This window comes from Actinia tenebrosa, unplaced genomic scaffold (assembly GCF_029948245.1).
Source record: "Actinia tenebrosa isolate PJP-AT-01 unplaced genomic scaffold, QUT_ActTen_1.0 PGA_scaffold7__59_contigs__length_16204524, whole genome shotgun sequence".
In the NCBI taxonomy this organism is placed as follows: Eukaryota; Metazoa; Cnidaria; class Anthozoa; order Actiniaria; family Actiniidae; genus Actinia; species Actinia tenebrosa.
The window spans coordinates 375,850-400,400 of record NW_028292584.1 but is presented as its reverse complement, the minus strand read 5'-3'; the positions used below and the strand labels follow the sequence as shown (position 1 = coordinate 400,400).

The 24,551-nt window shown below is 39.5% G+C and overlaps 5 protein-coding genes and 1 long non-coding RNA gene across 7 annotated transcripts; 4 read left to right on the top strand and 2 right to left on the bottom strand.

Annotated features, from left to right (window-relative positions):
• The first annotated feature begins 63 nt into the window (after positions 1-63).
• LOC116290844 (uncharacterized) lies at positions 64-1,638 on the top strand. Its single transcript, XR_004196510.2, has 3 exons — positions 64-128; positions 929-1,052; positions 1,580-1,638. It is a non-coding gene; the product is annotated as an uncharacterized LOC116290844 (long non-coding RNA).
• Positions 1,639-2,503: 865 nt separating this feature from the next.
• On the top strand, positions 2,504-3,635 carry LOC148905282 (uncharacterized). Its single transcript, XM_089040370.1, has one exon. The coding sequence runs from the start codon at positions 2,550-2,552 to the stop codon at positions 3,402-3,404; it is 855 nt and encodes a 284-aa protein (XP_088896496.1). The 5' UTR covers positions 2,504-2,549; the 3' UTR covers positions 3,405-3,635.
• Positions 3,636-3,888: 253 nt separating this feature from the next.
• On the bottom strand, positions 3,889-6,590 carry LOC116290843 (uncharacterized). Its single transcript, XM_031697954.2, has 3 exons — positions 6,244-6,590; positions 4,993-5,134; positions 3,889-4,484 (listed from the first exon to the last, which is right to left on the bottom strand). Exons 1-3 carry the CDS (start codon positions 6,559-6,561, stop codon positions 4,060-4,062), a joined length of 885 nt encoding a protein of 294 aa, XP_031553814.2. The 5' UTR covers positions 6,562-6,590; the 3' UTR covers positions 3,889-4,059.
• A 3,347-nt stretch (positions 6,591-9,937) lies between these two features.
• LOC116290838 (uncharacterized) lies at positions 9,938-12,328 on the top strand. The gene is made up of 3 exons (XM_031697947.2): positions 9,938-10,285; positions 10,561-10,711; positions 11,879-12,328. Exons 1-3 carry the CDS (start codon positions 9,971-9,973, stop codon positions 12,241-12,243), a joined length of 831 nt encoding a protein of 276 aa, XP_031553807.2. The 5' UTR covers positions 9,938-9,970; the 3' UTR covers positions 12,244-12,328.
• A 1,651-nt stretch (positions 12,329-13,979) lies between these two features.
• LOC116290854 (uncharacterized) lies at positions 13,980-17,581 on the top strand. The gene is made up of 3 exons (XM_031697967.2): positions 13,980-14,280; positions 15,734-15,791; positions 17,193-17,581. The coding sequence occupies exons 1-3, from the start codon at positions 14,033-14,035 to the stop codon at positions 17,508-17,510; spliced, it is 624 nt and encodes a 207-aa protein (XP_031553827.1). The 5' UTR covers positions 13,980-14,032; the 3' UTR covers positions 17,511-17,581.
• A 2,240-nt stretch (positions 17,582-19,821) lies between these two features.
• On the bottom strand, positions 19,822-23,100 carry LOC116290847 (small cysteine-rich protein 2-like). Of its 2 annotated transcripts, XM_031697958.2 has the most exons (5): positions 22,942-23,031; positions 22,592-22,629; positions 21,110-21,284; positions 20,524-20,638; positions 19,822-20,062 (listed from the first exon to the last, which is right to left on the bottom strand). In XM_031697958.2, the coding sequence occupies exons 3-5, from the start codon at positions 21,264-21,266 to the stop codon at positions 20,038-20,040; spliced, it is 297 nt and encodes a 98-aa protein (XP_031553818.1). In that variant the 5' UTR covers positions 21,267-21,284; positions 22,592-22,629; positions 22,942-23,031; the 3' UTR covers positions 19,822-20,037. The 2 variants fall into 2 exon arrangements, with proteins under 2 accessions (XP_031553818.1, XP_031553817.1); XM_031697957.2 differs by lacking the exon at positions 22,592-22,629 and having other exon boundaries at positions 22,942-23,100.
• Positions 23,101-24,551: the final 1,451 nt, after the last annotated feature.

Below are 24,551 nucleotides of genomic sequence, written 5' to 3'. Positions count from 1 at the left end.
AATTTTTAACATTGTTTCCATGCACCCCACAATACTTTGCAACTTCCGGTCGTATGTAATATTCACAATGGCGGACAGGTGTTTTTATCCAATAGGAGGAAAAACCTTTACATATTGAATTATTTAAGGTATATTTTGCAAACCAGGTATTATTTGGATAATTTTTAAATACTTTCACAATTTAATATTGTTTTTTAATACGTTTTATAAATAGTTTACTCTGTAAACTATATAATATAATATAATCAGTCCTCTGGAAAGACAAAATTAAGTGATGGGATACCTGTGTACCTATTTAATTAAAGGGTACCTCTAAATATATGAACTTAACAGTTCATCTTCAGGACCAAACTAAATTATCATAAATACAAGTCAACTATGCTAAGTTATCCCATAAGGGAAAAGTGTTAGGTGAAAAGCGTCAAGAATTTGTTTATTTAGACTGGGTTGTAATCTGCTAATTAGGAGTTTATTAGTAATTAGTTTAGTCCTGAAGATGAACTTTTAAGTTTGAAAACGTTTGACAAAACTACTTGAATAGTAACCTTCAAATTAGATGATATATGACATAGGGGATCATGACAGTCTCTTTAGGTTATTCATTATGATTTGATAATGAGTTCAATGGGTTGCATGTACTTAAGTACAAATGTTACAGTCTAATAAGCTAAATGTGATCTGTAGACAGAGAGCTAGACTATTTTGACTATCTTGGGGTTGCTGATTTACAATACATCACTTCACTGCAGTCTATCATTTTTTATGCAACAACATTCCAATAGAAACATTCAAACATAATAAAAACCACAATCGGTACTACCATTATCATTGAAGTGCGACCCACCAACTTGAGTTTGTTGTCTCGTTTGCTGAATAGTATTTTGACAACCATGAATCAACTAAGGACTGCAATTTTTTCTCATTACAGACCACGTGTCATTCCCAGATTATCATTTCTTCATTTGACAGCTGTGTGCATGCATGAGAAGACACATGGATATGAATACTTACCACAGGTGGCCCAAGCTAGGTTTCTGTTGTGTGATCATATTGTGAGTAAATGTATGATGATCCTTAAAAGCCTTAATAAAATCATCAAGAAAATATGAAATAAAGTAAATAAATCTTGGCTGACCTTGAAAAGTATTACCTCTTTCTCCCTGTGTACTATATATGATTCTTTCCATCTTACATATATGTAAATATTACTCACTTTTGTATTAAGGGTGTAAGAGCTTGTTTAACCTCTGGGGTTGTTCTCTTGCACCCCCCACAATATTTGTAACTTATTCAATTTATGTATGTATATATTTTTTGTGGGAATAAAAACTGTTGTTGTGACTGTTGTTGTAACTGTTGTTGTAACTGTTGTTGTAACTGTTGTTGTAACTGCGTGGTTTATAGATTTTCCATTGACCCCACACAAAAAAAAAAATACACATCAAAACTGGCTTAATCCAAAAGCTAACCACAGCAGGCAAAAGATGTACTTCTTTTCAAAGGTCAGCTTAAAATTTATTTACTTTATTTCACATTTTGAGGATTTTATTGAGATTTTTATTATTTTTGATGTAGCTAGGCTGGGCTACCTGTCTGTGATGTACAACTCAAACAAAAAATTTTATTCTCAAAGGTATGACACGTTGTTTGAAATGGGAAAACTTTGCATTAATGTGTAGTTCCAGAAATTATATATAACCATCCCCCACCCTGCATGGAGGAATTTTTTTCAGACCCCCCTACCCCCAGAAATACAAATTTTGTTCCATACAAATTCTGTAATTTTGTTCTTTCTCTGACCCCCCTACCCCTAGGAAATTCCACATTCCTCTGTTGGAAGAGGGGAGGGGGGTATGGATAATTTCTAGAACTACACAGTATGAATAAGGTCTGTTACCGGGGCACCAGGGGGGGGGGGGGGGGGGGCAGGGGGACTACAGCCCCTCCACTTTTTCCCTTTTTCCATACTGGCCTCTTAAACTTTCCAATCTTAGCCCCCCTCCCCCCCCCCCCCCCCCCCCCCCCCACTTTTTCTCATTTTCCATACTAGTTTCATATATTTTATACTAAAATTGAGATATACAATAATACATTTTTTTTAGTAAATTCGTGGCACATAGACTACTAGGATTACTGTTTAAATACCGTGTACTATAAATAATACAATTTGAAATAGTCCAAAGAAAACAATGGATAGAATATAGAGTACTAAACGTGCTGCTTGTACACACAAAACTGTCACAAAAAGTAGTCATATTTGTGCAGGATTAAAGTTATGATAAAAAAACACGCAAAATTTGAGATAAAAGAGACTTGAAAAGTCACATTTTTGACGTTTTTGAAGACAGCAAGATACATAAAACACTGCTGTATTTAATCAGCAAAGTCAATTGAATGACACCAAAGCTGCCTGATCTTCCAAAGAGTTGCAGCCAGATAAAAATCACGTGAATGACACGTGATTAATAATGTGACGTCACGACATGGTTATATAAAGTTAGTAGCCTCGCCCTTTAGTATTTCCAGCAGATTGGAGAATATCTTGCGAAATGAAAGGATTCCAGAAGATTTTTGGTACTTTGGTGATTTCTTCCCTTGTGGTGTTAGTCTCGAGTCATGGTCGAATGATGGACCCAGCAGCCAGGAACGCTTGTTGGAGGTTCCCCGAGTTTGCAGGAAAGTGTCCTAACCATTACACGGACAACGAGCTCAACTGTGGGGGATTTAATGTTCAGTGGGCCACTAACAAAGGAAAATGTGGCGTCTGTGGTGATCCTTACCACGAGAAGATCCAAAAACATGTCTACCCTGGAGAATACGCTAAGGGTGTGATTACCAAGACGTACAGACAAGGACAAGAGATTACTGTACTTGTAGAACTGACCTCCAACCATTTGGGACGATTCAAGTTCACTATTGGCAAGCTTAGTAAGATCCCCATAACGAGTGAACAACTGACCCATGTCCTAAGGACGCCTGAGGGAAACACTTGGTGGCCCTTGCCAGACCGAGGCAACAAGATGTTTAGCATCAAGCTGAGACTTCCTGCTGTCTTGGTCTGCAACCACTGCGTGCTACAGTGGTATTACAAGACAGGAAATAGCTGGGATTGTGACCCGGAGGGATGTGGTCTTGGATATGGGAAGCAAGAAACGTTTGTGAACTGCGCAGACGTGAGAATCGTGTCCAAAGATGGCGTTGTCCCAACAGATCCTCCTACACAACCACCACCCCCCACTACCCAACCCGCTGTAACAATCACAACAACCCCTATGCCAACTAACGCACCCAACCCTGGTGGCTGCAAGGCTATTGGTGGATATACTGGGAACACTGCAATGGATATGTGGTGCCAGAAGAACTGTGCAACGGGATATTGCCCTGCAAGTATTTGCAAATGTTGAACAAGCATCCCCGTTGCATTTGATACAGAAGTCAACCGTTAAATAAGCTGGATTGTCTTCATGTAAGCTTAGTTTAAGAGTCAGTAACTGTGTTCTTAGATAATAGCCTCTTATTGAATGCTCTTTAGAACCAAATAGGGGACAATATTTTGAATAAATATTCGTTTCCTAATGCATGGTTATCCATTAGTTGTGGTTGCGTCAAGAAATAAAGATGGTACTCTCTATGAATTCTTTCTGTTCTGTGTACCTTTAGTTTTAGCTTTAAATACCTGTACGTATTAAGGAGCACTGATGGTCTGAGGGGATAAAGGGCGCACCTTCTAACGCTTTATCAGCCTCTGGCTCGATAGAATTGGGTAACCATGCACTTCCCGCGTTATCATAGTAACATAATTACCTTTACATAAAAGAGAATGAAGGCAATTTCGAATAGCTGCATTTTCAGAAAAGAATATTTCCAAAAAAAAAGCAGACAACAGTCTTGATGAGCAATATTTCGGTTTACTCTTAAACCATCTCTAGACAAATGATTACAATTCAGTTTTCAAGCTGCTATATGAAAAATTACGATTACAATGGTTACACAGCCCAATGTGGTGCGAAATGATCACGTGACAAGTTAGTGCATATCTGCCGCCAAAGAAGATATTCTTTAACTGCAAAGGCATATATTTGAGGGGCAATTGTTAAAAGCGCAGTTAGAATTACACCACGCATCCATGCCAGGATTTCCTTCCCATGCGCCGATTGCCTTACACTTGCCTCCTGGTGGCGGAGGTGCTTGTGTAGGTGGCGCCGTCGGTGGATCCGTAGGGCGAGGTGGTGTTTGTGTTGTAGGGAATGGTGGGGGTGGAGTGGGTGCCTGCGTAGGGGGTATTGGACCATCAGTAGGGAGTGTTCCTCCAGAGGTAGTAATACTTATGTCGGCGCAATTGACAAAGGTCTCCTGTTGTCCTAGTCCCTGACCACACTTGCCACCTTCACATCCCCAACTGTTACCAACCTTCCACCACCACTGTAGCACACAGTGTTTACATGTCACCCCAGCGGGCAGTCGTAGTTTTATGGTATAAGTCCCTAAAAATATAAAACACAAACACAAGTTGTGAGAGCCTTGTACCTGTTTTTTAAACTTTGCGAATTCCTCATCATGATTTCTCAACACTCGACTGAACTTTGGGCTGATATGTCTTTCCATAGAGCGGTTTTCATGTGGGAAATGACATGACAAACCCGTAGCCGTGCCACAGCTTATCATAGACGTAAATACACGCTGTGATTGGTTGCATTAGTGGAAGAAAATGGTAAATCATTTTAATGACAGTTACGGTATGTCGTACGGTGTAAGTGCAGTGTACCGTATGTTTCCCACTTATACGACAACCATTCTTATGGAAAGCCATCTCAATGTTGCGGCATGTCGTGCCGTGTAAATGCTGCAAGTCAGTGCAATATGTTTCCCACTCATACGACAACCACTATTCAACCACCTAAAAAATGTTCGTGAAGCTAATAGGAAAAGATAGTGAGGATGAGATGGGGTGAGATTAGTGATATGCTACGTCATATAGAATGGAAAGCGTACCACTCTTGGATCCATGTATCCATCTTGTTCCTTCACTTGACAGCTGTAGCAAGTGTGTCAGCTTGGCCTGTGTGATGGGTGGTGTACCAATGTCACCGATTCTGAACTCAGACCATCCTTTGTGGTTGGTTGTAATTGTCAACTGCACAGGGAAGAAATAAGCCAGTCATCACATTTCTTCGATAATAGACCTCCTCGGCTCTGGCTGGAGCGCTCGAGCGTAATGTTGTCCCATCTCAGACCACGTGTCATTCCCTTGAGAATAATATTCATGTGTCTTCTCATGTGCAACCGAGCGCAAACCTTAAACAAAGAAATGATACTCTAGGGAATGACACGTGGTCTGAAATGAGAAAACATTACGTCAGGGCCGAGGAGGTCTATAGTAAATAGAGGGGGATGGTTTCTCCTTTATTAACTATGCTTCGACCTTTCTTTTCAAAAGGTCACTTGCATTATAGCGTCATTTACTACCACTACCAGAATCCCATGCACACTTTCTTTTGTTCAGTTAATTAGCACCAATTGTCTTGCTATACAAGACAATTGGTGCTAATACAAATTTGAATAAGAAAGAAAATTCGCGAGGCATTTTGGTAGTGGTAGTAAAATCATGCCGTTGCATCATGTAAACGGCATATTCTTGATTTTAGCGTCACAGCCAACTCCTATATTTCCGACCTACTAAATCTATTAGTCTACCAAAACTTTCATGCATCTCAATTATTTTTGACATAACTGACATATGAAATAGAGTTCTGTACTTGTTACCATCTTCTAATTTCCAATTTGTTAGGTCTTTCTTTCCCATCTTTGGGAAGGCCTTTCCGAGTTCTCCATCTTTCGTCAAAACCTAATTACCAAGCTAAATTCCAATTCGATCTGAGTTAGCTGTACCCTGATTTATACGAATAGCCCAGAGGTTGTTTCAGGGTCTGATCTGTGAGTTGGCCGTGCCCTGACTTAGATCAGCCCAGAGGTTGTTTCAGGGTTCGATCTGTGAGTTAGCCGTGCCTTGAATTATAGATTAGCCCAGAGTTTGTTTCAGGGTCTGAACTGTGATTTAGCCGTGCCCTGACTTAGATCAGCCCAGAGGTTGTTTCAGGGTTCGATCTGTGGGTTAGTCGTGCCTTGAATTATAGATTAGCCCAAAGTTTGTTTCAGGGTTCGATCTGTGAGTTTTGCCGTGCCCTGACTTAGATCAGCCCAGAGGTTTTCTCAAGGTATTTATAAAATTTGAAGGTTTTTCACCGTTAAGTCGAACTCTTGTCCTTGTCTGTACACTTTAGTAATGACTCCTTTAGCGAATCGTCCCGGGTAGACAAAGGCCGGGTTTTTGAGGTGGTAAGCATCTCCGCAAACGCCACATTTCCCGCCATTTTTATGCCATTGTGTACTGAATCCGCCACAGTTCAGCTCATCAGGCGTCCAATGAACTGCTGTACATCTTTTAGGGAATTCTCGATAACACACTTGTCTAGCTGGTGGATCTCTGATGAATCCGTGGCCAGCAACAAGCGGGAAAAGAATTGCTAAAAGGAGTGCCACACAGCTCAGTTCTCGGACCATTTTTTACGCGAGTTGAAATAGCGTTTACAGTTCTTAAAGTGTGTTTTTATAGCTTTTTACTTACAGTGATTTCACGTGGTGTTATATTTATTCAGCTGTGCAGGTTGTGAGTGTGGATCCTTTTAGAAAAGGAAAACAAACGTTAAGTGCTGGTCTCTTTGTCCTCTAAGTAAATATTTTGGATCAAAAAATACACTCGAGTTGATTGCTACTCCCTGATGTTTAAAATACTTGATACTCCTCATGGAAAGGGATTTTATTTAATTTCATGAATTTCGTGTAAGACGAAATCTAGTCTAAATGTAGAAATAGTAGAAACAGTAAAACAGTAGAATTGAATAGATTATAATTAGTGTCTGCTAATGTATGTTGGACTATATGTATCCATTTATGCATCCTTGGGAACCCAGGGGTAAAATTCTGTCGCTCGTTTCTCTCTACAGAAAAAAGCGACCGAATTTTACACCTGAATTCCCGAGGATGCAAAAAATGTTAAAACTGGACTCACTCTACCTATCATACCGATAACTTCAACAGAAAAGAAAACATATCCTATGGTCAGTGAACATAAAAACAAGCAGAAAAAGAAAGAACAAAAGCTGGTAACGGTGTTTCAGTACAATGTTCACAATTTATCAATATTTGATAGCGGTTATTTCTTCAGGTTCGCTGGTTTTCCTCCGTAAAAATCAACATGAGTTGAGAGTCGTGTGCATAGAATTTTGAATGTGTGTGTTGTGTGTCTGTGTGAGTGACAGTGGGCCAAACTAGAAAACCTGTAGACATAAAATGAACTTGTATCCCACTATACACCAAATAACTCACATTGTTCTGCACTGACTAGTTACTAGTACTTACTAGTCTCGTGTTCACGTGGAAACATAAAAAGCGTTTTCTCATGTGTCTAGTGTCAAGAGGCTAGTCAGTCGCTAGTCAGTGCAGAACGTACAATAGTTATTCGAGTTGGTCGCCATATTTCGATTCAGTGTAAAATAAAATTATTTTATTCTATTTGAACACTCATTACTAAACTAACAAAAAGGGTATCCAAATGGTGCGGTGCTGATTGTGACACATCTCTTTTTGCATGTGTTTCAGGGGGGAGGGGAGGCAGGGATGATTTGCTGAGGTTGATCATGGACAGTCACGGCTCCCCTGTCCCCACCCTCCCTTCCCCCAATTACAAATTGGAAATCTGTTTGACTGAAAGTACTAGCTTCAAAGTTATTTCATGCCTATTTGATGATTTATTGCTGATTTTTGAATTGTACACTTATATAGCGTCTCGCAAACTAAACGGGAAACCTCTTTTTCTACGTGTCTAGGCTTCAAGGTTAGCCGCACCAATCCCCACCCCTCCCCATTATCTTTCATTAAGATTAACGTACGTTAAGATTAACGTACGTTAATCTGTAGAAACTGATGACGAAAACATAGAGACGTAATATGTAAATAAACATTTCTCTCGGTAAATGACGTTTCTTTTAGATGACAAAAACTGATGAATAAGGTTTAATACTAAAACTCGGATAACGTAACGGACAAGAATGTACTGATAAAGATGTACGGTACTTGTACATATATCTCAGAACTTATACTTCTTGATTGTAATTCGGACATTGATACTTGTACTGTGACAGCGACACCATGGCAATATAGGCCAAAACCACGAGCCAGAAAGAAAAAATGATTTAACAGACAGAGTAAAATTTAGAAAGACAAAAGCATTCGAACCATGCAAATAAAACACAAAAGGCTTTGTTGAATATTTATGGCGACCCCTACACGGCGTGTACCTTTTTAAATAGCTTTAAATATCGTTGATATTTTATATTCTACATAGTTTGATATTCGAAGCATTTAAAGGCTATTTAGAAGGTAGCGTGAATAACCCTGATGCAAGGGACACGTCTTGTTTTTCTTCCCACAGACGGCACTAAAACTAAAAAAATGTTACTTTATGAAATTTTAATATTGCTTGCAAGTATTGTTAGGTCTCTCTTTAATCTTCCCTTAGACTTTCTTCCTTCCTTCCTTCCTTCCTTCCTTCCTTCCTTTCTTTCTTTCTTTCTTTCTTTCTTTCTTTCTTTTTTTTCCCTCCCTTCCTTTTCCTTCTTTCTTTTTGTTTGTACTGTCCGTCTATACGTATCATTAATTTTTTTTCTTTCTTATTTCCTTCTTGCTTCCTTCTTGCTTCTTTCTTTTCCTTTTTCATTTTTTGTCCTTCTTTTCCTAATTCACGCTTTTTCTGTATTCCATTTCCTATCTATCTCCAGTGTCGGTGTTCAGTCCACACAAGTCCACCTGGATCAAACAAACCCTCGCCACCACCGTATGTCACCGTATCACCTGTGTCTGTCATATCATGTTGACTCATCTGAGTGTCCTGACTCAATAACACCATGAAGCGCTCGATCTTTTGTTCTAAGTGACTCCCAATCAAAATCTTAAAAAGAGTAAAGGAGAATAATTAAAGGAAAGAAAAAGAGAGTCCACGGGATAAAACAGGATAAAACAGGGGAAAAAGAAAATGCAAAGTGCCGCTCCTTCAAAATTGTAGCTAAAAAAATAGGGAAAGAAAAAAAGAACGAAAAAAAGGAAAGAAACAAGGCAAGAAAAACACACACAAAAGAAGACCAGATTGAAAAAAGAAGAAAAGAAACAATATAATTCTCAAACGCTAAAAATAGTTGCCTGTTCGAAAACCTGACAGGGCAAAGGTAAATCTTTTACCGTGTTACTTCAATGCTATTCCCTTAGTATTAAGTCTTGATATCATAAACTACCAGAATCCTTTTCGTAATAGTTCCATTTCAGTGGCGGATCCAGGATGTTAAGGGGTGGGGAGGAGGGGAAGGGTTCCAAAATGGTCGCCATGCAGAAGAAGCCGGCACGATTGGCTTCAACATCCAAAGGGGGTTCCCATAGAACTCATGCAACCATCTCTGGATGATCCGTTACTGCATTCGGTAGCCTGGCCTATGAATCTCATTAACCTTGGTCAGCAAAGCATTCTATTACTGGAACAAAAACGAAAATGCAGAAGATATTTAAGAATTATATTAGATGTTTATTCTTTTACTCGTAGACGATAAAAGCGGCGCAATAGCAAGAGTAAACGTTTTGCTTTCCGCTTTACCGCAGTTCAAATTCTAGCTTTTCTTATTTGCTTAGCGCACTGTACACCTAGAGCAGGTCTAACCGTCTGCCTCCAACACGACAGCGATCCATTTGGCATACACCTTATAGAACAAAGTAGAGTGTTTATTTTAAAGTACATCATCTGTCTTATATCCCTTCACGGCACGTCACACTCTAGACAGCTGAGAGTATATTAGCACTGTCTGCCTATCCCTAATATATCTATTCATCACCTTTCTTTGAATCAAAACTCATTGACACCAAATCCATGGCCTTCAAAGCTCTCTGCGCAATCCTCATACTTTGTAGTGTGATATACCAAGCCGTTGGCCACGGGTATATCAGGAATCCTGCAGCAAGGAACGCTTGTTGGCAGTATGGGTTCCCGTCTTGTGGGAAAGAATGGACAATGGATGAGAAGAACTGTGGTGCAGTCAGTACTCAGTGGGATAAGAATAAGGGCAAGTGTGGTGTGTGTGGAGATCCCTATCATCTTGAAGTCCAAAAATACGTGTTTCCTGGTACACACGCCACGGGGACTATCGTCAAGACTTACACTGAGGGACAGGAATTTGAGCTTGAGGTAAGACCGTCGAAACAGAGAAAGTGGAATTTCCCATTTGATCACTTTTTTAGGAGCGACGCCCCTAACCGTAGCCTGCCGTGCAGACGTTTTTAGTGTCGGCTCGTTCCTTCTTCTCCCCACAAACGAGCCAACACTAAAAACGTCTGCACGGCAGGCTACCCTAACCGTGGTCCCATTTACGGTTTCATAGACATATGCTGATAGGTTAATGTCTAACTAACTGACATTTCTTGATCGTCTTTTTCACTGATGATTCTATGTTTGTTGGACAGCTCATGATCACCGTGACCCACAAGGGTTGGTCGGAGTTCAGAATCGGTGATATTGGGATACCACCCATTACGCAAGACAAACTATCACATCTGTTGGTGCTGTCGAGTGGAGGAACTAGATGGTCTCACAACCAGTACGTCAAAGGCAAAGGTATGATTTACCACTGAATATCAATGGAACAAATTATTAAGATTCTTATCACAAAAGTGAATTATCTCGCTTTCTGATTGGTCAAGAGCCGTTGTAAATTACGTCAACAAATTACGAGTCGCATGCGCACGGAGTCAGGGCTCGCTGAAAACCGTATTTCTTTCTTTACATTTTGACCAACTGTTGTCGTCATATCGTGGTAAAATAAGAGGAAATAACACGCAAAACTATCGGAAATGCGATAAATTTAAGCCATCAGTATTCGCCTATCTATAAATATTCACCTGGACGCAATTTATAACAATTTTAGACTTATAGAAGTATCAGAGAAAAGTAGAAATTCAGGATAAGAAATTTTTTATTAATACTTCCGCTTTATTTGGAGATTTTATTCCGCTTGCGACTAAGTGCATATATATATAACCTTTCGATCATAATCACTGTTTGCTCGACCAATCACATTGCGCAGAACTCTATATTCAATTCTAAACAGCTATTATACTAAATATGGGTATTCTTCCTAATGCTGTATTATTTCTACTGCTAAAGACAACAAGAGGGAGAGAACAAAAAAAAAGAATACGCATATAAAAAGAAATAGATGGTTCGAGTGAAAAAAAGAGAAACGAAGCAATAACAAGGAAAGGAGAAAAGGGAGGACGGATTAATGGATGGAAGAGGGAGGAGAACTGCTTTTTAAAAGTGCATCTTCTTAGGGATGGACCATTAGATAATCGATGGGGGGGTTGCAGGGATTTTGGTTGCATGATTTATTTTTTTATTTTTTTGGCTCAACCCTTGCACGTTATTTTTTTACGTACAGTTAGATATTTTTCTTCTAGCAGAAGAGGTTGCATTATATTTTTTTGAGGTTTAAGTGCTTGCTCGATATTTTTTGGGGGGGATTTACGCAACCCCCCAATCAACTATCTAATGGTCCGTCCCTTAAAAGCAATGGAACAGATTCTGCCAATGTATTTTTTTTGTTGCTTGGAATGGGAAAACATCGCAACACAACGAATAATTTCTATACGTAGATGGAACCATAAATATAATTTTACATGCACTCAGTTGAATCATGTAGCTCCGTCTGAACCAGCTACAGGAGCTAGGTGTTCATTAGCTAAAACATTCTATATATTTAAATTTGATTGTACTGCATTCCAGGCTTGTACAAAATCAAGTTACGCCTCCCCGCCGGACTGACGTGCAGCCAATGCGTCATCCAGTGGTGGTGGAAGACTGGTAACAGCTGGGGTTGCGACAGCGAGGGCTGCGGCATGGGACACGGGCCACAGGAGACCTTTGTCAACTGCGCAGACGTCAGGATCCTCAAGAAGGGAGTACCCATTCCGGCAACACAAGCACCAGCAACACCTGCTCCTACCCAGAGGCCAGCAGGTACCACAGCCCCAGTCCCATCAGGTCCTTGCAAGGCTATTGGTGCTTGGGCTGGGAACGCAATTATGGATAATTGGTGTAATGGTAACTGCCCAAGCAACTGCCCTAAAGATATGTGCGCTTGTGTTTAGAAAATCTAATATAAAGACGTTAGGTTTACGTCGTGGGGATAAAAAGCCTTATCTCTGAGGCCAGAAATAAAAAGATATGAACGTATATTTTGTGTCTTGTTGACCAATTACACATGCGTCAAGTTATTATGCTGTTTTTAAGTATATTTTGACACTGGAAAAAATAGGTATGCGATATTTCCTTTTTTCTTAACTCTTTCGTGATGTGCATTTTTCCCCAGACCCCACTCCCCCCCCAGCTGGAAGTGGGATACAAGCCTACTGAACTAATTGAACAATAATCACACAAATGTATAAAAAATGGTACGCACCTACTATTTGCACCAACCCCCCACCCATGGGGTCTAGCCTGAAATAGTGTTCAGTCCCTGCTATACCGGCACATTTCAGAATCAGGCTAAAATAAGTATAAGAACAGAGTTGTTTGTTGGTTTTCTTCTGTGCTTCGAGAGTTTTTCTCCGATTTCCCTGGTTTTCCTCTTTCCGCAAAAATAAACTTCTATAAATTCTAATTCGATACATCGACTGCCTTATTGAGTGGGTTGTGAAACCTGTTGGGCTTCCGTGTATGACCCTGGAATGGCAAACCCCATTCACGGCAAAAAAGGCCACGTTTTACCGCTAGACGATATTAGCCCTGCCTTAAGCTCTTGTTATCCAAATCACGCTTTCTCGTGATCGATAGAAACATGAGTAGCCATCATGTACTTACTGCCAGATACAGAATAAAAGAGGCTTCTCGACAGTCATTTTCAGTTGTGAGGCAGGAACAATGTACTGTTTGCATGATAAAATATTTGTTCTTCTAGTACAATATGGCCGCTGCGCATATCGTTAATCGACAACCGCTGAGACTTTTCACCGCGGGCGAGGCTATGGTTCATCCAATCAGAATGTGGATTTTGAGGCAGGTCACTGAAAATCACGGTACAGAACGTCTGGCTCTTTTTAACAGAACAAATTCCTTTGAAAACAATTAGCAAGCAAGATGCTTGCAAGGTGTGGTGTAGAGATAATGAATTCACCTCTCACATCTGGGTTAACGGGTTCGACATCCAGACTCTGCATCACGTGATAAGAGTTTGTTAAGTTTCTCTCATGATCGATTCGTGCATGTTTTTTTTCTTAGGAATCTCCAGTTTTCTTCTCCTCTTAAAACCTAACATACTAAATTCCAATTCGATCTGTGAGTTAGCCGTGCCCTGACTTAGATCAGCCCAGAGGTTGTTTTAGGGTTCGGTCTGTGAGTTAGCCATGCCCTGACTTAGATCAGTCAAGAGGTTGTTTTAGGGTTCAATCTGTGAGTTAGCCATGCCCTGACTTAGATCAGGCCAGAGGTTGTTTCAGGGTTTGATCTGTGAGTTAGCCGGTCCCTGACTTAGATCAGCCCAGAGGTTGTTTCAGGGTACGATCTATGAGAAATTTGAAATTTTTTTGGATAGAGGTCAGACAAACATAAATCACTTCTTTTCTCAACAACTTCATCATCAAACAAAAATAGCCAAGTATTTTCATGCATCGGCCTTGGAACATTTGCTTTGCACACTCGACCTAAAAAGCTAAACCAACAAACGAAATTCAAGGAGTCGTCGATTCTTCCAGCTGATAACACTGAGCCAGCAAGTATTGTTTTTAACTGTTAAGACCGACTTAAGTTGTGTTTGGATACGACGTGTGTTTCGCATGGTTGTGTAATCAAAGCTGGATGGATGCCCGCGCCTTAAGGGTACAAATCTCAGCAGAGAGGGAAGAAGAACACACACGAAAACGACAGCCAAACTGAAAAAAAATGGCGTTCAAGCTTGGTGTTTCAGCTCTTTGCCTCGCAAGTTTTGTAGCTTTAGTCTGGGGTCATGGGTATATGATCGACCCGCCCTCCAGGAACGCCTGTTACAAAGTGTTCCCTGGTAATTGTCCTGCTAACTACAATGCTAACGAGCAGAACTGTGGAGGGAGAAATGTGCAGATTTCTCTTGGCGGCAAATGTGGTGTCTGTGGAGATAAGTACGGGGTGGCACGTCATATCTACCCTGGAATGTAAGTCGGCATATTATAGTAGTATATGATCATTGCAAATTGCACTTCGAGGACTAATTATATTAATTTTTTCCAAAAGACTTGGTATAAACGTTTGTGCAGAAACTCTCTCTTCCTTTCTCTTTCCTTTCCTTTCCCCTTCAGGCCTCGTCGTGAACTCCCGTATAAATGCAAGCATTATTGTATCTGCTTGTCGTATGTTTTAGAATAACAGTAAGCGACTCCGTTTGGGAAAAAAGAGCCTTTAGAAAGATATCGAAATTATAGAGGGCTTTGAGTACGACGTCGTTCTTGCTAGGCACCGCAAACCTTAAACTGCTGTTCGACGTCAGGCGTTTTGTCTCAAACGTTCGACCTTTAGCAGTACTTCATAACGAATTTGTTGCTGGAAGAGGCGCCATATTAAACGGTAAACCTGACGGTAAAGGTCTCTACTAAGCCTTGCTACGATTTCGTCATCTCGTGTTTTTGTAATGGGGTTCAGTAACTGTGGCATTTCCACATAGTGGCTTTTCATGCGCTGAATTTTTAGGGAAATTGCTGTCGTGCGTCTTCGATACTTTTACATTGGACTCTTTCTCCGAAACTCTGTCCCTCGTTAGAAATGCATTTTTAACGAGGGCAGAGATGGGTTGGGATCTAGAGGGTGGGTTTGGGGGTGGTTGGGAAAGGTCAAACGTCTCCCGTTGCGAGATATACAGTAAAACCCCGCGTATAAGAACCTAGATTTTTGCAAGTCAGCCTGAACAGGTTCTTATATAAATGGTGCTTAACTTGAAATCAGGCTATCTAGGTTCTTAAATGGGTTCTTAATTTTTGGTAAGAAAATGAGTACTGGTATTGGTGGGCATGGCATGTTATACTTTAAATAATTCACACATTTTCATGCTAGCTACATGGACACAGTGTAAGCACCCTAACATACAGAGTACTGTATTTTATTATTTACAAGAAAATAAAACAGATTGACATTATATTTGAAAATTAAGAACCTACTTTGAAATTTCAGCCTGAAATGGTTCTTATGTGAAGGGTGCTTAAAATGAAAATTTCAGCCTGACAGGTACTTAAATTTTAGGTTCTTATACGCGGGGTTTTACTGTAAATGTAAACGCCACAGGCAGCCCGAAAATATTGAGTACAGACCTTACTGATGGAGAGCTGAGGGTCCTGAGGGCCAGGGGGTAATGGAGCACCGTCAGCTCCCTGGAAGCCCATAATGTTATAAAGGCTCTGTACACTGTAGACCATTTGCACTGAGTCCCGAGAGGAATTGTTCTGGGGGACAAAACAATGGATTTTTTTTTTGCATAAGAAAAGACGGCCTACTCTTTAGTCCCCCAGAACAATTTCTCTCGGGACTCAGTACGAGGGGTCTATAGGTGTACGTCTGAGTTGGTTATAGTAACAGATTGACTTAAGAGGTATATGATTTTTTGTATTTACTCGTCAGGTACGCCAATGGATTCATTACTAAAACCTATAAACAAGGACAGCAGATAACGGCTAAGGTAAATAGAATAGCTCAGGGGAGGATCCAGGATTTTGTTCAGGGAAGGGGTGCTGCGCACAAAGTTAACCCAGGAAGGGGAGTACCCCTTAGAATCAAAGGGAAAAAACAGTATTGGTTATCTTTGAATTAGGGGCACAAGTGGAACCAGGGAGGGGTGCGCACCGCCTGCACCCCTCCACTGGATCCGCCCCTGTAGTTGGATAACCAAAGGAAACGTGAATGCCTGTTGTCTTAATGCTTAGATTATTTTTGTGCATCAGTTGTTCATTTTTATCCGATCTCATTGTGAATTTTGATATCCTTCGCCTTACTGCCTATAGGTCTAGTTCCTCTGTCAAACCCCTCCCGCCCACAACCCATTACATATCTTTCATTTCTTACCTCCCAAATACCCTAGCATTCATTCCTCCACAATAACAATAAGAATAACAAGAATAATATTTCTTCTTCTTGAAGTTAAACAGCTCCATAAATAACCGTATCTTCTTTACCATATACTGTACTTTTGAGGAGAGTCAGCATGGCGTGGTAGTAAAACGCTCGCCTCCCGACTCTGATCTTAGGTCATGGCTGAGTTAGTTGATTCTCTTAATAATAATAATAATGATGATGATGATGATGATGATAATAATAATGGGATTAACAGTGGATTCCACAGAGTGACTCTTCTTCCACTGGATTCCAATTGGAATTTAGGAGTTGATTTTTATGGAGGGAGGAAACCCGGAAAACCCTCGAATCACAGGAGAGAACCAACAAACAACTCTTTCTGATTCCGAGCGTTTTTCTGGTCTTCCGGTCTTTCTTCCCACTTCTCAAATCAACCCTAACGAATTCAAACTGAATCTAAAATTTTCTTGTTGGCTTTTTTCATCATATTATTAATTGAACTTGTTTTAAAATGATTGTATTAATAAATCAAGTTTTAGGGCACCCTGATGATTGGCTCGGTTATTGAAATCGTTATTGGTTGAAGAAACAAGCTCAATATAATTCAAACTGGTTAGAGCTGTGCTCTGGGGTCATACAAGGGGCTGTGAGAGACGCCTTCACATGCTTTCAGTTCGACCCCGTTGAGGTGTACTACTGCTGTACTTGTGTGGTGATTAGCAATAACAAATAGGAAGCTAGTTTTTATCACATCTACATCCAAAGAAAGGGATTATTCCCACTTAATTTACTCCAACACCAGAAGCCCAATCAACCCCATGAACTATGTCCCACACTCATGATAAACACACAGATAAGAATGCAACCTCTATTTTATCTCCATCCTTGGAACAATAACGAACAAATGGAGTCTTCCGCCTACAACCCCACCCCAGTAATTAACACCATAGGAATTTTTCTTAAGCAATAAGAAGAACATTCAAAGTAATTCGACTGAACAATATTGCAGATCCATATCACAGCCAATCACCAAGGACGCTTTGAATTCCGAGTTGGTAAGATTGGCAAACCTCCCATCACCCAAGAGAAGCTCACACACCTCTTGAAATCTCCCGAAGGCAGTACACGATATTACCTCAAAGGATCTGGGTCTAGCTACGAAACAATCAAGCTGATACTCCCCCCTGGCTTGACATGTGATCACTGCGTGCTCCAGTGGTGGTGGAAGGTTGGTAACAGCTGGGGTTGTGATGACGAGGGGTGTGGCTTAGGACACGGTAACCAGGAAACCTTTGTCAATTGTGCTGACATCAAAATTGTCCCTTGAAGACCTTAGGGTATTTCTCTCTCAAGAAATATGTAATGAAAGCTTTGGTCAATAAAATGTACTCTCTCTCAGTCACGTCCGCAATTTGTGAAATTCTTGCAGTTGTAGTTTTGACCTACCGCGTGCTTTACAGTGATCAGAGGCCCATAGCCTTTCTTCATGCTTATTTTAAAGTGCAACGACAGCTTTCCCCAAAAACGCCTTTCCCAGGTTGTTGGTTGGTCTAAGCGCTGATAACCCACTCCCATATTATGGAAACCGAAAAATCCTTCTAAGGCCTTATGCGACTAATGGCGCTGCGATAACTGGTGATGATGAACACTACCTTCTTCTTGGATTTTAATTTTGATTATCATACATACATACATACATACATACATACATACATACATACATACATACATACATACATACATACATACATACATACATACATACATACATACATACATACATACATACATACATACATACATACATACATACATACATACATACATACATACATACATACATACATAATCTTTATTTAAACACGGATGTCTTATCATACAAAATGCTCTTCCTAAGAGGTGTGTTAAACACACAATAGAATAATAGATATAAATTGTATAACTAGAAATAAAAATAAATTATATAAATGTATATATATAACTTATAAGATATAAATAATTGGAAATGTCAAAAATATTCAATATTCTGTCAGCTGGGGCACAATACGACCTCACCTTAGTAAAATTGGTAAAGGGGGAGAGTACCTCCGCTAGCAGAGTATATTACGAATTCTAATTATTGAAGAAAATCATCCAGTGAGTTACGGAAGTTACTTAATGTTGACACACTTTTTATATTATCAGGGAGGCTATTCCAAAGAACAACCCCTCTGTAGTTAAAACTGCGTTTCCCTGATTCACTATTTTGTCTGGGTACAAATAAGCCGTGAGAAGATCCTCTTAGATTATGGGAATGAATGTTTCTTGTATTCTTAAACATATCTGTTAAGTAATGTGGAGAGCTATTGTTCAATGCTTTGAACATTAATATGGCAGATTGTTTCCTGTTATCTTCCTCAACTGCCTTTGGGTATTTCGTCATTCACAGCTTCTTTCTCCCCATACCTACCATGCACACCCATTTATGCCTCTCTCCCACCCATCAACTTCTGCACTCCCATTTATGCCGCTCTCCCACCCATTCCCTTCTATGCACGCCCAACTATGCCGCTCTCCCACCTATCCACATCCATGCACACCCATTTATGCCTCTCTCCCACCTATCCACATCCATGCACACCTAAGTATGTCGCTCTCCCACCCATCCACTTCCATGCACACCCATGCAAACCCAACTATGCCTCTATCCCACCTATCCACATCCATGCACACCTAACAATGCCTCTCTCTCCCACCCATCCACATCCATGCACACCTAACTATGCCTCTCTCTCCCACCTATCCACATCCATGCACACCCATTTATGCCTCTCTCCCACCCATCCACATCCATGCACACCTAACTCTGCCTCTCTCTCCCACCCATCCACACTCATGCACACCCATGCACACCCAACTATGCCTCTATCCCACCCATCCACATCCATGCACACCTAACAATGCCTCTCTCTCCCACCCATCCACATCCATGCACACCTAACCATGCCTCTCTCTTCCACCCATCCACACCCATGCACACCCATTTATGCCTCTCTCCCACCCATCCACATCCATGCACACCTAACTCTGCCTCTCTCTCCCACCCATCCACTTCCATGCACACCCATGCACACCCAACTATGCCTCTATCCCACCTGTCCACATCCATGCACACCTAACGATGCCTCTCTCTCCCACCCATCCACATCCATGCACACCTAACCATGCCTCTCTCTTCCACCCATCCACACCCATGCACACCCATTTATGCCTCTCTCCCACCCATCCACATCCATGCACACCTAACTCTGCCTCTCTCTCCCACCCATCCACACTCATGCACACCCATGCACACCCAACTATGCCTCTATCCCACCCATCCACATCCATGCACACCTAACAATGCCTCTCTCTCCCACCCATCCACATCCATGCACACCTAACCATGCCTCTCTCTTCCACCTATCCACATCCATGCACACCCATTTATGCCTCTCTCCCACCTATCCACATCCATGCACACCTAACTACGCCTCTCTCTCCCACCCATCCACACTCATGCACACCCATGCACACCCAACTATGCCTCTATCCCACCCATCCACATCCATATACCTCTCTTCCATTCTACCACTCGTACAGAGAGCTAAACGAGAATGTTGCAAGTAAAAACGTTTAATAATTTTTGCGTTAGCTTACTACACAGTTCGTTTCACGTTAAAGATTAAAAATCAATAATAATCACTAATGATCGCTAAAAGAAAAGCTTTTTTATCGTTAACCTTAAAGGTGCATTGTTGCTTCTATTAATTTTCCTAGATATTTTTCTTTTTCGGTTCCTTAGTCTCGAAGTAAGAAATCAAGCTGCTTGATTCCTAACGTCTTCCGCCTGATGGCCAACTAAAACAAATGAATGAAAAACATTGTAAATGATGAAATCAATAATCAAACATGCTGTCTTTACGTTGTAGTTGCACTTCTAATTCTGATAAAGATGATGATGATGGTAGTGCTGGTGCCATTAGTAATGAAGTGATAATGATGATAATAATGATGATGAGATTGTGATGGTGAGTGATGTGCTAAGACATGTCCAAAGGCGCCATGCAGCTTGCAAGATGGGCCCGGTTGTACGAAGCCTGTATAGCGCTATCCGACGGATAAATCTTATCCAGTGGATAAGTCGATGCTGTTATCCAATATATTTATCCACTGGATAAGATTTATCCGTCGGATAGCGCTATCCACCCATCGTACAACCGGGCCCAGAGGTTGATCAGTAGATTCAACGTTTCCCCCCCAATTGCCAGGGCGAATTTAAATTAGCTATCATTATAAAAAAGAATTTATTAAATATTTACCAGCAACACTTGTTAGTAGACAAAGCACAATTATATTGATTGTGGCAAGGGAGCATTCCTGGTGAGCAAGGATCTTTGATGTAGACACAGTATCCATGTGGCCAATCACAATTTCCTATAATCGAAAGATAAAAAGAATATACATAAATAATATCCAATAATATCTATAGTATTGCTTTAATATTTTGTCTTTGATCATGAACTATGTTCCGTTTCCTAAGGTGCAAAACTTGATTGTACTGTAAGAACCGAAAGCACATCGTTAAGTTGTTCTATGACCTTCCTTGAGGATAATCGATCTAGTTCTTTCCGTGTTAACTAGGCTCATCATATCCACCATAACGTTTGACATTATAGTTAAGGTATATACTCAGTTACCCTGCACCTTCCATTGCCTACATGTTATTTGTCATTGAATAAGGTATAGACCCCCTGCATGCGACGTCAAAGCAGCACGAACGGGGTGAGGGGGATGAGACAAACAAAACGAAAGAATTCTAATCTCTAGAGAATTGGAACCTATTGCTTTGTCCCCCAGATTGAACTGCATTCCAAAGTGCTGCCTTATATGTTAACGAGTACCTACCATGCCCATGTGAATATCCATGACGTTTTTCCTCTCGTGGGAATTCAACGTCTTGTTCATCTAGTGGCATATCTTCCGCCATCTCTTCGGTCAAACTAGCACCTTGCACGTACATGACACCCAAAACCAACATCAACAAACACAACTGAAGCTTCATTGTTTTAAGTTTTTGGAGCTGGAAAAAAAAAAGGATAAATTCATGGTTTTGACTCAGGCAATAGCGAACAATCACCGTTGCAATCACCGTTACAGCAATGGAGTTTTTGAAACTTGTCCCACAAACATACATTCATATCACGTGGTATACAGCTATTTCAAAAAGGTTGAATACTGAATACTGCATACTGAATAGTGCATTCCAAGACCAAAAGGCATTGTGGGTCTCGTTAATTTAAAATAAAAAGTAAATATATAGCAATTAACTCTCTACATGTAGTTAGTATATTGTTTCAGATGGAATAAATAACTATTATTAATCCTACTTTAGACAATGCCACTATGACCCACGATGCACTTCGGTCTTAGAATGCACTATTCAGTATGCAGTATTCAACCTATTTTGAAATAGTTGTATATGAAGCATTTCCAAATTATTTAAATACAGTGATTTCAACCAACAGTTAGGCAAATACATAATATCAGTGCTCACACTGTACACTATAATTATTTTTTAGCAAAAACATTGCATTTAACCTTTAAAACGATTTTTGAGTTGAAAATTACCCATAATGCACCCGATATATCGATATATTGATATTCATTTTATTAGCAGAATTCATATATGTGTGTGTGTGTGTGTGTTTCAATCCTTAAACGGCTATCAATATGATTACAACAATACTAATAATAATAATAAATTTATTCAAAAATACTTTTAAATAACAACAATAATAATAATAAAACACTAAAAAAGAGATGATGAATATAAAACAACAAATATATGTGCAAATTACTTATTTATACTTATTTATACTTATTTATACATATATAATATTATATTAAAACTATACATTTATTATTAAATTCTAATAATAATAATAATAATAATAATAATAATAACAACAATAGTTAGTCGAGATGGAATGACATTGCAAAAAACCAGTTCGCATTAAATCATCTGGATGAAACGTTTGATCACTGAACTAAGACAGGAATGCGGAATTTTAGATACGAGCACTACGCACTAATTGTTTTTCTCATGGCTTGAGCAAATTGATACACTTTTCGATCTGTACAAGATTAGAGTAAAAAGTTTGGGTTGAGACAACTGAAAACTCAATGCAATTTTCGGTAGAGATCCGACAGTGAAGATTTATTTAAAATAATATTCATTTTATGTTCAAAAATTTCTTTATTATTCATTTGCAATTCACGCACGTAACTGATGATTTAATCCCCTTGCAGCACAATTTCAGAGATAACCTTTTTACTTCGAGCCATGCACAAAAACGTACCAAAAAATACATCTACTTAGGATCTTACCTCTTTAAGTCAACATACATATGCAGATAACTTTTTCTCTAAACACAAAAAAGTTTTGGCAACTTCATTATTAATTTGTGCAGCTTGTAAAAAAGGTACGAAGCGAGAAAATCTTTTACTCCAACCGCAAGAAAAGTTATAACTATCCTGCTAATATACTAGACATTGCAAAATAAGAGAAAATTGTTTGTGTATCGAAAATGCTTTTGTGTCTCGGCACCTTGCCTGTGTTGTCCTGGTTTAGCTCTTATTCTTTGGTTGTGAAGAAATGAAAATTTCGTGTGTAATACATGATATGCATTATCAATCAAGCTAATTTTTAATCTTTTAAGAAAGGTTTAAATTCTTACCTTTTTCGAATTAATAGACTGAAGTAATGTGTTCCCTGGTCGATCTCTTATCTACAGTGAATACAGTGACAAGGAACAGCTTCTTTTATATCGTAGGAAGGCGTTGTTGACTTAATCCAGATTGACGTTTTAATATCGTCATTTTAATTGTTTTTTTTCCGCTGTCTGAATTTATGGACTTTTAAATAGAATTTCTTAATGACAACGTTAACAGCTCACCAGTTTAGGATGTATGGCTAGCAAGCAAGAAAAAAGGCTTTGTTGAAGCATGCTTTTTCCGTATTCAATCTTTTAATCTCGGCCGCTGTCTTAACATACCTTAAAAAGAAAAAGAAAATAAAACCCGTGCTCTCAAGCATTATTTTTATAGAAGGGTGCATCTCTTGTTGAAGAATGCTTTTTCGGTATTCAATCTTTTAATCTCGGCTGTCTTAACATACCTCAAAAATAATAAAATCAAATCCATGCTTTCAAACATAATTTATAGAAGGCACGCATCTCTTTCCGCGAAAACAAAAACAAAGAAAATGCCATATTGATTTCAATACAGCAACACTGTTTAAGCATTTAAGAAACCAACTTTGAAATGACGTGCAACGCCACTGGTACGCCTACGCTAAACGCACCCCCAAACCCTTTCTCTGAGGCAAAAACGAAACTAGTCTAAAATACAACGTAAGAGTTGATTATAGATAACGGAGACAGGCCCGAGGGGTGTATAGGCTTATTGCCGACGTTCGAGGTAATTAAGTATTTTATTTGTCAATTGAGAAGGTTTTCTATCAAATGTTGCTCATTTTAAATGCGAAGTCTATATATAGTTATTCAGTAACCGGGTTAATAACTAACTATATATTGACCTCGCATTTATAATGAGGGTTATAACAAAAATAAAGCCTTGTGAATAACAAAGAAAACCGTGTCAATAGAGAAATAATTGATAATACAACTTGGTTGTTGAAAAGAAAAAAGTTGTTTAAAGTACCATACATAGGAGACTGAAATTAAGTGAAATAAGTAGTGAAAACTAATAAATTTGTTTTGAACCGACTTTTGGGATCACAGGCAGAAAAAAAACCTATGAACACTCCATTTTGTTTACAAAAAAGAGCCCAAGGCTAATAACTCGCTGCAGACTTAGACTCACTGTCTCCTTTAGCTCTTCAAAGTCATGAACTGTAAAATGCTTGGTTTTTCTAGAATAATTAAAGTTGTGATACCTTTACCGAGTCAAACTCACTCATGCGTTTCTATCGAGGTTCTAACATTGAGTTTACTATTCGAAGTTTAATTAATTTCCACCAAACTCGCATTAATAGTAATAGTAGAAGTAGTAGTAGTAGTAAGTAGTAGAGTGAAGTCGCTAAACCCGTGAAATAGATATTAGACTAATAGTCACTTTAGTAGACCCTAATTCCATTGTTTTCTTTTGTGTCTATTTGACTATAACATGTTAACTAGTATTTTTTATGTCACGGGTTAAATGCTTTCACTCTAGTACCACCCCAATTTGCGAGATTTATTAACAAGAGAAAGAGATCATACTGAGACATTTTGAGGGGTGTGGAACGAACGAACTGAATCTCAAATCTGGGCTCGGATTAAACGTA